The sequence below is a fragment of the Lissotriton vulgaris genome, chromosome 5 (assembly GCF_964263255.1).
Source record: "Lissotriton vulgaris chromosome 5, aLisVul1.2, whole genome shotgun sequence".
NCBI classification, from domain to species: domain Eukaryota; kingdom Metazoa; phylum Chordata; class Amphibia; order Caudata; family Salamandridae; genus Lissotriton; species Lissotriton vulgaris.
This window is the reverse complement of record NC_141693.1, coordinates 1993367950-1993381211: the sequence shown is the minus strand read 5'-3', so window position 1 is coordinate 1993381211 and position 13262 is coordinate 1993367950. Positions and strand designations below refer to the sequence as shown.

Here is a 13262-nt window from a genome sequence, read left to right as displayed (position 1 = left end):
CCAAAATGGTAGTAAGTTTAGGATTTTGTCTTAAGTTAGTTCTGTGAATCGGGCCCATAATGTTAACAGGCAGCAGGTCCCACTGGGAAAGAAATATTGGCACATTAATAATTGGCTCATAAAACATACCCAAGGCTCTGGACATCACTGGCGGTGTCACTATACTGTCTGCCAAATGTCTGCCAGGGCAGTATTTGTACCTCGTCAACTCAAGCATTTGCTGTAGAAGTCTGTGCAACTTGCAGGTGACAGGTTCATATCTAAACAGGGGTGGCTTGACTATCTTCCTTCCAGACTTGTTAAACTGAAAGAAGGATTGAGCAAGATAATTTAGTTTATAGTGTACGCTTTACAAATGATGTGCTACTGAGCAAGGTAAGACACCCCTCAGTTGAATACATCGCACAATGGTAAAGCTCGCTTAAGATTCTAGATGGTGGTTCACATCTTCGTATAATCCCACCTGTAATGATGTACAACTAGCAAGTGCCTCAAAAAACCATGGTTCAATCTGACATGTCAACACACTATACACCATGGTACACTCGCACATGCAATGCTACAAACTTGCCTGAGCCCTCTGCCCTATGCACCACGGTACAATCCACCATGTATGTATTAACATGCCCACATTCCCCCAATCTATTCAGAAAGTATATTGACCTCAGCTGGAGGATGCTGGCTCTTAGCCACCATTTCACATAGTCTAGCATTGTTCCTCGAGCCCAGCGTCATCGGGCTTAGCAGCAGTAGTGTGTCGGAAACCAGGATAGAGGTCCACCTTAAATGAAATAACAGTATTTGTAAAGTGCACAGCTACCTCCAAAGTGGTGTCCTGGCGCTGGGGGCCATCGGGGAAGATTAAGGAAGCTATTGCCCAGAGTCACATGGTGCTGGACTAACCTGCCGCCGGGGATCGTACCGTAAACCCCGTAGTCTGGAGTCAGGCACCCTGGTTGCTGCGCTACACCTCTTCCACCTTACTCAGGCAGACCTTGTGTAGCCCTTCCAATCCTCACCAGAAAAAGTTCTGCTGTTCGGAGGATGAAGAGCGTTTAATCCATGTTTGAAAAAGGACAGAACAAGTAAGCTGAAGAAGCAGTCACTCCTCCAGACTGATAGAGCAGGGCGCCCCTCGAGCCAGGTACTCACAGGCAGTCCTCTAAACGTTAATATAGATCCTGATTGGATCTATATTGAATCTCTCCGCTTAGCGTGGGCTGTGATGCTTTGGTCCTACCAGGGCTACCTGTGCAGGCAGAGAGGGAATAAACCCCCTTGCAGCATCGCAAGAGCGCTCCACCACCTTCCATTAAGGCTGGGAGAACTACTCGAGAGCATACGACATCAACTCAACTTCACACGATAGCAGAGGAGCAATTGAATATCTTAAAACCATTCGACCACTCTCTCAATATAGGGTTAGGTGCAGACCGTTACACCTTGACACTAACATCAAACAAGTATTGGCAGAGCCAATAGGTGTCACCTTAGGGACCTTGTATGTTTGTAGTTATGCTTTACATTATTGTGTGTGGAAGCTTTAACACATTTATTTGGCATATTGTAGACCTGGATTGAGAAGTACTTATTTAAAGTGTTATTTTGTACACCTAAACTGCAGGATACCTATTAACAATACTAATACCAGGGTAGCAAATTAAACTGGCAGAAGTTTGCACGCACGCACCCTGCAGAGCAGTTTTTCACCAAAAATTACATTCTAACGTCCGTAGGGCTTCAGATGAATTCCAGGGCTTATGTAAAGATTACGGCGGTGTCTTTGTAGTGCTTTTTTAAGGTTTTACGGTAGTCAAGTATTTATTTTATACTTTACAAATGCAGCTACACAAAATTTCTTCAAGCGGTGATGATCATGTGCTGGTGTTGAAACCGCCATTTGGATGACGGTTTACTTGAAATAAACTATTTGGGTGACGTACAGAAAAACAAACAAGCACGGCCGGAGGCACGGGAAGATCAAGTGATTTGCATAGAATCACTGGATGATGAGCTTCTCTTCCGAGACTCAAACACGATTCTCCAGTCGACTGCTCTAGCTGTTAGGCCACTAATAGCCTCCCAGGCACTAGTTTTAGAACGTTTTGCAAAGGCAGGAGGGCTTCTGATGAATTCCAGGGGCTTATTTAAAGATTACGGTGGTGTCTCTGGAGCGCTGTTTTTACGTTTTACAGTAGCCAAGTATTTATTTTATACTTTACAAATGCAGACACTTGAAATTTCAAGCGGTGATGATCATGTGCTAGTGTTGAAACGGCCGTTTGTATGAATGTTCACTTGAAATAAACGATTTGGGTGACAGAGAAAAATAAACAAGCGCGGCCGCTTGGCGACTGCGCTAATCATAAACATGATCCTGACCAGTTGGCACCACTGCTCGCTCACGCAAGCTGTAGGCCGTGGGCGGATAAATTTACTGGGAAAGGTGGGACATGAACTGCCTTTGCCCAATTGCATGCTGTCTTTTTAGAAAGACGCAAGCAAAGCCCAGTAGGAATAATGCTGGAAAAAAAGCGACAAGCACGAGCTTGTGGAAGGTCCAGAGTGATTCCAAAAGGCCGATTTCCTAGAGCAGCGCACGTGCGCTGCGCTAGGCGCAACCTAAAAAGAGGGGGGAGGTGGCAAACTAACCCGCAATTGAAAAAGACCATGGCCTTTTCTGAAAAAGTTGTTTGTAAAGGTCATGTGACCATGCACTTGGAAGGCAACCCTGAAAAAAAAAACACCACCCACTACATGTCCCACATGGGTTAGATGACTAATCAATTATAGAGATGATTACAATTTGGCAAGGAGTTAAGCGTTCGCCTCTTAAACGAACACTGCATCACAATGCAATACCAGACAACAAAGTGGATACCTCTCGTATCACTCGTTGACTTGAAGTTCGTTTTCGACCCGGAACAGCGTTCTGCTGTCTTTTGTCTAGGTTCATGCTATAGAAGGAACACATACAATGTTCGAAGAGTCAGACAGACGTATTAAACATAAAAAACTCCCTCATTATTCAACACTACATGAACCTGCTAGCCTCTTTCAAAGCCACATATGCATACATTTCAGATTAACGTGTGCACTGTCTCCCTAACTCTTGCCTGACTACCCATATCCAGTGACTACAAACCTGCCTCAATCTCATCCAGAGTTTGATGTGAAGCGACTGCCAAAATCTCGACCCAACCAAAACTAAATTCCTCCTGCTTGCCAACAGCACCTAACAACCAGTCTGAAGCCTGTGTTTCCACAACACACCTGGACTGCTGCTCCTCCACCCTCCTCCTGACCACTTGACAGCCAGAGCAAAGTCACTTGGTTTGACCTTTAACATTGACATCTTCTTCAAAGAACACAGTGCCAAAACGACCAAGATGGAGCACCTGCTCCATCCTGAACAGTGAATCTCTTCTTATATGAAGCTAACTGCAGAAGAACGGAGTAAGCCTTTCACGTCTCACCTGGATGGGCTCACTGACAGAATATCTGAACCAAAAATATTGTGCGCACAGAATATCATATCAAAAATACAGAGGGCCAAAATATCAAGAAGGCAAGTGCAAATGGGTAAGTATAGATTTACTATTCTTAACACCACATCTAAGCACCTTGAAAATATATGTACTGTGACGAGTATACTTATAAATATATAAGTGGAGTTACATATAGTAAAACGTTGCTTACCTAGAAAAACTTACCTTCATGATATTTTGTCCTCAATATTCTTGACGCACAAGTTACCTTAGGTAACAATATATCTGTAAGAAACAATAGTAGTGATAGAATTACCCCCAGGCGTCAGACTGGATCTGGAAAGTTTTGTCAGCAGTACCCCTGCTCATTGGTAGGCGTCTTCGTACGGCTCCGCGTGAGTCATTGGCACCTAGATGACGTCGCTGGAGCTACTTAGACGTGCCCACACGCGCACTGACGTCAGTTCTGTACACGACTTTCCGCACCAGAAACGCATAGCCATGCAAGAAACTGACCCTTGGTGCCTTGAAACTAAGGCCCTGAAAGGGATGACCTTAACCTTAGAAATCAGTTTGCAGAAGGGGGAGGATGGGTGGGGTGTAAAGGAATCTATCACTAATGTAAGGTAAGTAACTTGGGCATCTAAAAAGAAACACTTAGTGATAGATTCCTTACCTTAGAATAGATACCCCAGAAATACCAACCCCGGTGGTGGGTCTGCGAACCAAGATCACACCAGAAAGTCCTGGAGAACAGAACGGCCAAAGAAGCGGTCTCTTCGGACTTGGCTGTCCAGGCAGTAATGCTTGGTAAACAGCTGCCTGACAGATGTCATGCAAGGGAACTCCCCATCCCAAAGCAGTAGTGGCTGCCGTCGCCCTGGTATAATGTGCACGCAGTCCCAGCAGAGGCTCCTTTTTATCCAAAGAATAACAAGCCTTTATGCACAGAACAACCCATCGAGAGATGGTCCATTTGTGCACGGCCCAATCTTTCTTGGCGCTCAGGTAGCCAACAAAGAGCTGGTCATCCACCCGGAACTGGAGAGCACACGTTTTGGGTCCAAATGATGGAGGCTCTCTTCCTCTTTTGAGGGATGCAGAGGCGGAAAGAAGGTGGGCAAAGTGATGGTCTGCCCGATGTGAAAGGCAGTGACGACTTTTCACAGAAAAGATAGACGAGTCCTGAGAACCACTTTGTCCGGGTGGACAGAGAGAAAAGGAGGTTTAGAAGAAAGCCTGGAGCTCACTCACTCTTCTGGCAGAGGTGATGGCCACCTGGAAAGCTGTCTTTAAAGTGAGAAGGCGAAGAGAACAGTTGTGAAGTGGCTCAAAGGGAGCACTCTTGAGATAGAGGCTGAAAGATCCGAATCATAACCAGAATATCCCGGACTCACTGCTCGGGAGGATAAACCCAAAACTGCGCTGAGTCCAGAACCGCTCCGATGAAGAGGAGCTTTTGAGAGGGAATCAGGTGCGACTTCGGCACGTTGATGGAGATCCCAGCAAATGTAGGAGGTCGGCCGTAGTCTGGAGGTGGGAGACAACTGCCTGGGGCGAGCCTGCCTTCAACAACCAGTCGTCAAGATAGGGGGAAGACTGGAACCCCTGATCTACGCAGATGAGCTGCGACCACTGCCATCACTTTCGTGAACACCCAAGGGGTACTGGTAAGGCTGAAAGGGAGCACGGTAAACTGAAAGTGCTTGTGGCCTACCGTGAGCCGCAGGTCATGCCGGTGGGTCCGGGATGTGGAAATATGGGTCCTGCAAGTCCAGCGCTACCAGTCTCCAGGGTCGAGGGCAGACAAGACCTGAGCTAGCATCAACATCTTGAACTTCTCCTTCCGGAGGAAGCAGTTGACCTTCCTGAGGTCTAAGATAGGACGCTGGCCTTTGTCCCTCTTGGGGACCAGAAAGTTGCAGGAATAACAACCACAACCTACTTCTGGCCCAGGAATGCGCTCAATTGCCCTCTTCGCCAAGAGGGCCGTGACTTTCTGCTGAAGAAGGGCAAGATGGTCCCGCAACATGCGGTGGTATTGAGGTGGCATGGCTGGAGGGGTAGTCTCGAAGGGGAGGGAGTAGCCCCTTTGGATTATTTGCAGCACCCACTTGTCCGAGGTGATGTTGCACCAGTGGGGGAGATGATGGCGAATCCTGCCGCCCACTGGCGTCTGATGGGCCTGAAAGGACGGACTAGGAAGGCTTGGAAGTGGATGCTGCGGGGTGGAGGTGGACTGACCCACCCCTCTGGCCCCCAGAGCCGCCTTAGCGGTTTCCACGTCCTCAGCCGTGCTGAGGTTGTTGTTTCGCGGGCCTGTGGCTCTGAAATGAACATGTTGGGGCACCCCTACCACGGCCGCGAAAGGAGCGAAAAGAAGAAGCCGGAGGAGGCAGAGTGACCAACAGGCCCCAGGACTTGGGCGTAGCCCGTGAGTCCTTAAAGTGCACCAATGCACTATCTGCCTAACAGCCAAAAAGGTGAATGCCATCAAAGGGCATGTCCATCAGAGTGTTCTGGACATCCCCCGAGAAGACAGTTGTCCTCAGACAGTTGTGGCGCCGAAGCGCCACAATCGTGGAAATCCCCCTGCCCAGCGAGTTGGCAGTGTCAAGCCCACAACAAATGGTGAACTTAGCTGCATCTCTCCCAGATGCTATAGCTTGGGAGAGTACTGTCAGGCCTCCTCCGGACAGTGGGCAACCCCTGCGCAACCTTGTCCCACTCAGAGTGGGAATAACGGTCCAAGAGGCATGCGATGTTCACCGACCGCAGCCCTAAGTTGGCAGACGAAAACAGTCTTTTCCCAAGCTGCTCCAGCTTCTTGGATTCCCTATCCGGAGGTGCGAAAGGGAACGCACTCTGGGAAGCAGAGGCTTGGACAACCAAGCTCTGAGGAGTGGGGTGTTGGGAGAGGAAGAGGGGGTCGCCCGGAGCTGGGCGATGGAGTCAGGCCATGTTCCTCTCCACAGGATCCCCTGTGTTGGGCCTTGAGCAAATGCCCAAAAGAACGTCTGAAAGCACGTCATTGAAAGGCAGCAAGGGCTCAGAAGAGGTTGCCGCCGGCTGAGGCACTTCTGTCAGGAGGTTAGTCCTGACGGCCACTGTAGGGAGTTTGAGGTGAAGGGTCTCGGCCACACTACGCAACACCATTGCATAACTTGCTCCCTCCTCCATAGCCACGGAAGAAGGAGACAGCATGCCAAGGTCAGGTGAGGTGTTGAGACCGCGGGCATCCCCCAAGTCCTCTGCCCAGTCCGGATCTTAGTCACACTGTTGTGTGAGGGTCCTCAGACTCCTCCCAGTCCTCCCCTTCCTCCGAAGTCTGTGAAACAGGCTGAAAATAAGGAGGACGGACGTAGGGGTAGAAAGGCCTCATTGGCGTCGAGCAATGCCGATCCGGCGCCACCTCCTGTTCAGGGCGGAAACCGGGGTCAACGTCCACACCGGACGACGTTGGAGGTGGTGCCGGAGGGGGATTCGATAATGGTGGAGGTGTTCTGAGGTGGACCGGTGTCGCTCGGGATCCGAGCCCAGATCCAGGGTGGTCCTGCGGCATCGGGGCCAAAGCCGACAGCAGCGCAGAGGCCGGAGACACCGGCGACAGAAGGACAGGGCCCGCAGTCGGGCCCGTGGGGCCCAAAGATGCACCAGCGGGACCAGACCGCCCAAAGAGTCAGGCCATGGTAGCAAGATACTCTTGCACCTGAGCAGGCATCGCCGATGGACCCGGAAAAGGTGGGTAGGCCGGGGGCGACATCGCAGGCTCCGCCAAAGCCGTGGGGGTAGCAATACCGGAGCCGCAGTCATGGCAACACCCGCACCCTCAGTTGCGACGGGAAGTCGAAGAGCGACGCCGCTTCATCAACTTCTTTTTGGAATGCTTCGACTTACCTGACCCAGAGTGTGAAGACTTAGATCCAGACGAACGATGGGGACGGCTCCGCGACCGGTCTTTCGACCTTCCACGGGACGGGGACCTTGAGCGGCGCGGAGCCGACTGCCGGACTTCCAGCAACTTTCGGGATTGCTCCCACAAAGTCTTTGGCACCCTGGCCCGGGAGTCAGGGCATGACTTGGAGTTGTGGTCGCACCCCAGGTAGTAGAGACACATGCGGTGCGGTAGAGACACATGCAGTGACAGTCCCCGCAGTTCTTAAAACCGGGCATCCCTCCGACACCAGGAGTCGATCAACTCAGAAGAAATTAGTTAAAAGGCCTCGAAAAAACTCAGTCAAAAAGTGACTGGGGGGGTACTTGCTCTTCCCGGATCTGTGCTTGCTGGCCTGGAAAAATAAAGAACAGACGTCAGCGCACGTGGGCATGTCTAAGTAGCTCCAGCGATGTCATCCCGGCGACGACGCCAACGATGCATGTGGAGCTGCACCACGATGCCTGCCGACGCGCAGGGGTACTGCTGACAAAATCTTTCCGGATCCAGTCTGACGCCGGAGGGTAATTCTAAGGTGAGGAATCTATCACAACCTGTTTCTTCAGATACGATATTTAGTCCCACGATATTTTTGGTTCCTATATCTGTGTAAACATCTCTGGATCAACACTGTACTCAGCTCAACAGCTTGCAGACACCAGTTTGGCTCCTGAAAGCTGCGTGCTGCTGCAGGTTTCATCAAAGGCCTGAAGAAGCTGGACCACATCACCCCAACAGACAGGCAAGTCCATTATCGGCCGCTCTGATCCTGCATCATATTTTAACAAGTAAGAAAAGATACATTACGTGCAAAGCCACCAGAAACGGTACGCCTGCATACCTAGCCAGCAAAATAACCATCTTGGGTATTCAGTGCACATATTATAAATAAAAAACATGAAAAGGCCTACTCCAGTGATACACATAGAAGCTGGAACGTCATCTCTACCAATATTAGAACTACTTCCTTTCTTCTTCAGTTCATAAAGGGACTGAATGCAGTGCTTCAGAAAGGGCTACCGGCCCATAGAATAGGAGTCTAGCTCCCAGGGAATATGCAGACTCGTTTAAACGATCATCAATCGTATTGCAGGGCTACACCACCCCCTTCAACACACTGCTGCCCCCTCGCTAGATTGCACTTTACACTGCACAGTGGAGAAGTGTGCAGAGGTCTAGCCCGGGACCAGGGTTCAATTCCCCGCCTCGGCAGGTCTTGGGCTCAAAATTCCACGGATCTGATAATTCTCGTCTCAGTGCCTATTCCAATCATGGAGTCCCACTCTGCAACTCTGGGCAATAGCTTGCTTAATCTCCACAACGGCCCCCACAACGCTAAGGATGCCTGGCCTCCACCTTGGGGGTGCCCAGGAGTGGACGCCTCACAGGGAAAGCCAGGATGGGTTCCACAGCGGTGTTCGTACAAGCGCCTTGAGACCCTTGCGGGTGAGTAGTGCGCTATACAAGTATCAATTTACATTTACTTTACAAATGTCCTCTACCAAGGTCCCATCACTCAAGGACTCAGCAAGGGTGGGAAAAAAAAAGTATTCCACCTACCTATTCAGCCAGGCCCAGCTTTGCCACCCAAAACAAAGCTATGGCTCCTCTCATCATTCCAGTCATTAATCAATGCATTCAACAGAGCTCGGCTTCCTGCGCTCTCAAGGAGGTTACAATATCTCTGGTGCTGAGGAAGCTCAGGGCAGACCTTCAGAGAGCTGGGGGAGCACAGCACCAGTCTCTGAGCTTCATTCCCAATGAAGGTCCTGGCGTCCACGCCCATACCATGCAGAAGTGAAGAATATCCTCCACGACCAATAGTCGGGTTCAGAGGGTCTCAAACCTACTTCAGATGATCTTGGGGAGAACCTGCTTCAGGCTCTTGATGCAGGACAAGCATAGGTCCTGCTCATCAGGTAGTGATATAGAGGTCCACAAAGCACTGCTGGAGCACACAGGACGGTGGCCTGGGGTCTCTGGTGTGGTCCTACAGGGATGCGGAAGTCTCTATTGGAGTTCAAACTAAGAGATCCCAATCAGTGGTTCCACAGGATGCCTGGGATGTCCCACAGGTCTCCTTGTCGCCAGTAGTTGTATGCAGCCGCTGGCAAAGGTAATTGAACAGCGAAGTTTGTAAGTTCAAATGTATATGAATGATAGGCCTTTCTAGCAACAACTAGGTGACAATGTGAAACATTGGCGGAAGATCACAGGGCTCATAATCTGTAGCAAACCAAACTCCTGCAAAAGAAGTCAAAGGCTTTCAAGTCCATTTCAACCCAAAGCTATCCTGCAAAAGACACACTATAGTATTCACAATAACAGGAACTATCAGCTAATGACGTCAAGAGTCTTCCTGCTCCCTTACATGGAACAACCGGATCATGGCCCCCAGCCGCTAGTACTACTGAGGCTGCCTTATTGCAACATTGTTTACTCCACGCCTCCCAAATATATATCCACGACTCCAGAGAATCCTAAGATGACGCTGCCAGGACGTTTGAAATTCCCAGCATTCAGCCGGTGTTGATAGAGCCTTGGTGCCTATCAAAACAGCAACAAATCCTACGCTACAAGATAGGTGGGCACATCCTGCTGTTCATAGGACCCCATGTGACTCTCTCCCAAAGATCAGGTTAGAGACTTTGCAGTCTATCACCGTGTCCCACGTACCTTAGAGGGAACCGCCTAGTGGGGCCCTATTCTAAGACCGAAAAGTTATGAAGAGGCAAGAAAACCACACAGTGGTGCATTCCAACACAAATCAAGGGAGAGGAGGTGGCCTAACGGCTAGGGCGGTAGACCTTAAATCTAGGAAACCAGGTTAGAGTCTGGGCAATGATACTGAACATCCTGTGATTCTGGGCAAATCAGTGATGCAACTGGTGCTATGTAAAGCGCTCTGATATCCGAAACCAGGTCAACTTTGCGCTATATAAAACTCTGTAAATAAATAAATAAACCCAATGTAGAGCAGTGCAGTGCTGACTGACACACCTCCGCAGATTACAGTACACGCAGCGTAGGGCAGTCCTATCCCATGCCACGATTCCCCTTTTTGCACCTTACATTGGTACAACCTTCTATACAAGTATATGGATTTCATGGGTTTCCTGTGAGCTATGCAAGCCTTCAATGTACAGTACCTTTTGAATGTCCCTATGTGGCATTCAAATGGTACAGTCCTGCTCATATTCCCTCTCTCTAATATATTCCATAGCTTTGTAAATGTGCACTATACCATGGTGTATATAGTCCTCCTCCGGCGCTGAATAGTGTGCTTAGATTGCTCCACTTTGTGATGAGTGGCCCCAACCCACATTCACTGCAGTAAAACAAGCCGGTTCCTCCTCGTGCCCTGTACCCTGGTAAAGTGTGATGTCGAAGGCTGCATGACATTCTCGGATTCCTCTCTCCAATCTTTACACCATGGCATTGGCCATGTGCTAAGCTACAAAACAGGGGTGGACTCCCCTCTCTGTATTGCACACCATGGTACAGTCCTATCTGCAAAGTAGCATAGGCTAAGATTCTCCCATCTGTCCTGAACATCATGGTACAGTCCCATCCATTTGCAAAGCTCCATAACTTGGTAAGACCCCACCTCTGTCTACGCCGCGGTACACTCCCATCTACAAAGCGGTATCATGTGCTGCTATCTCCGTCTGTACTATACACCATGGTATAGTATGTAAAGATCCGTATTGTCTTTATTGCCCTCTCTGTACTTGGCCATCCCTACTGCACTGCATATGGTATAGCCCCATATACAAAGCTCCTAACATGTTCAGATTTCCCTCTATTTGCTGTGTACCATGGTACAGTCTGTGTGAAAAGCAGAGTTTCCCCTCTCTGTTCTACACTATGGTACAGTCCCACTTACACGTCCGGGCCCCATGTGTGTGTATACGTGCTGCAATTTAGATCTATATGTAATAATAATGCACTTATAAGATGTTGCCAGCTGCCTCCTTGCTCATGCTGTGTTTCCCTCCCCGGCAGATTCTGATCTGAGTGCCTCGGTCTCCAATATGGGAACGTCCTCCAGAATAAACCTGTCTGCAACATCTGGCCATTGCAGTGTTTCAGTGAATCTGTTCTCGCCAATAATGGATGTGATGCTCTCTAACTCACAGATAACCAGAACTTTCTGCTCCGAAACCCTCCTCCTGGGGGGTGAAATGGACCACTCCTCCATTAGGGCATCTTTTCAGGCACTCAGGGTGGAGGGCGAGTGTAGTGAGAGCCCTGCAGCCAGTGCTTAATTTAAGCTGGTGGTTTCTGGTGCTCAGCACCAGCACTTAACTGTCAGCACTGACTCTAGTGGCAGTCCACCACATGGTGGCACTGTCTATCAAATTTTGAGATAAGCACAACAGTATTTAATAAGCTAATATACATTAAAGCTGAATAACATCTGCCCCTCACACCATCATTATAGCTTTGGGTGGCCTGGGATAGGTTCTTCTCACAGTGCGATGGTTAGTACTTGTATTGATTCCATAGTTGGGAGCACTGGCAGGGCCGAGTGCGGCAGGGGTCTCCTGAGAATGCCCTGGCACTTTCTTTTTACAAATTCAGGACTGCATGCAGTTGGATGGTTGCACCCCAGGCGCTATAGGAGGACCAAACTATGCAGTTTTATTAGCAGGGGGATACAAACCAATACTTCCACACTTTAATCACGTCTTTCTTTCCCTTGTCAACCTACATTCAACATTACTTTTACCATTATCTCAACCCCACTCCCCTAAACATTTACCTTATTACTAATGTCTGACCTTTACTCCTAAAACAGTTTTAGTGTTAGATCAATCACGTTAATTGGAAGCAGTGTCCAGACTTAAGAGTAAATATTTGGTTACTTGAATGCATTCCGTTGGAGTATGAAGTGGCTGTTTACAAGCCGTCCGTATTTCACAGTTTGGGCAGCAGCCGCCGGCACTTTAAAGAGGGTAGAGATAGCCCCTTGCAATCAGGTGCAGGGAGTGACTGCACTTGCCTGAAGAGGGATGAAGGGGGGGGGGGTCTATGTAGGGTGGCCAGACTTCCCATACAAAACTGGGCAATTTCACCGACATAAAAGTAGGACTGTAATTATACCCTCTTCCACACAGGCCCCGATTATAACCTGGATGGACTGAAATTACTGCATGCTTTTATTTTGCTCCACCTGATTAAAAGTTCTGGGCGGGGGTTGGGGGGACAAAATAATATGCTTCTGGTCAGGAAAACAGGGTGGAACAAAAATAGTACAAACTTTGGTGGCAGCAGCCAAGTCTCAATCTCCATGTTTTTTTTTTATCAGGCTGAGCCTACAAAGCCAATGTGGTTTCATCCTTACCCCATTACCTTGAAACTTGTAATCATGGCCTTTCTTTTCAATAACATAAGAAGCTAGATACAATGTTATGCACAGAGAACATCAAATGCAAATGATCGATATTGAAGGTCCATTTACACCATAAACACATGGCAATGACTGTCACGACAGGGTTAGCGCTGTGAACCTTTCAGTCCTTTTATTTCAGTCGTACCCGATTTGCAGGCCATAAAAGAAAGTGTCTGGTTTGTAAAGTTAGTGGGAGAGCAAATGGGCCGCAATAGGCTTTAGGCAGAGGGAAAAGTAACTTTCTAAAAGTACATTTTCTTTAATATTTATCAAAAAATCACACTACACCATTGAATTGGATTTTTAACAGCTATTCCAAATAGTTGCATCATTATTTTTCTAGCCGTTTCTTAACTGAAATTCAAATTATTAAATGTACTAATGTAAACTATTGGTTTCCTACAGAACTGCTAGCCTTATTATAGTGACAATATCTTTTGGGGCT

The 13262-nt window shown here is 48.6% G+C and overlaps 1 protein-coding gene across 1 annotated transcript in view; it reads left to right on the top strand.

The window, feature by feature from the left end:
* The window catches only part of SPACA9 (sperm acrosome associated 9), a 91550-nt gene extending 80055 nt beyond the window's left edge, over nt 1–11495 (top strand). Inside the window, exon 5 of the mRNA XM_086924756.1 lies at nt 11428–11495. Coding sequence (XP_086780882.1) covers nt 11428–11439 — 12 coding nt within the window. The 3' untranslated portion in view covers nt 11440–11495. The remainder of the gene's footprint in view (nt 1–11427) is intronic.
* Nucleotides 11496–13262: the final 1767 nt, after the last annotated feature.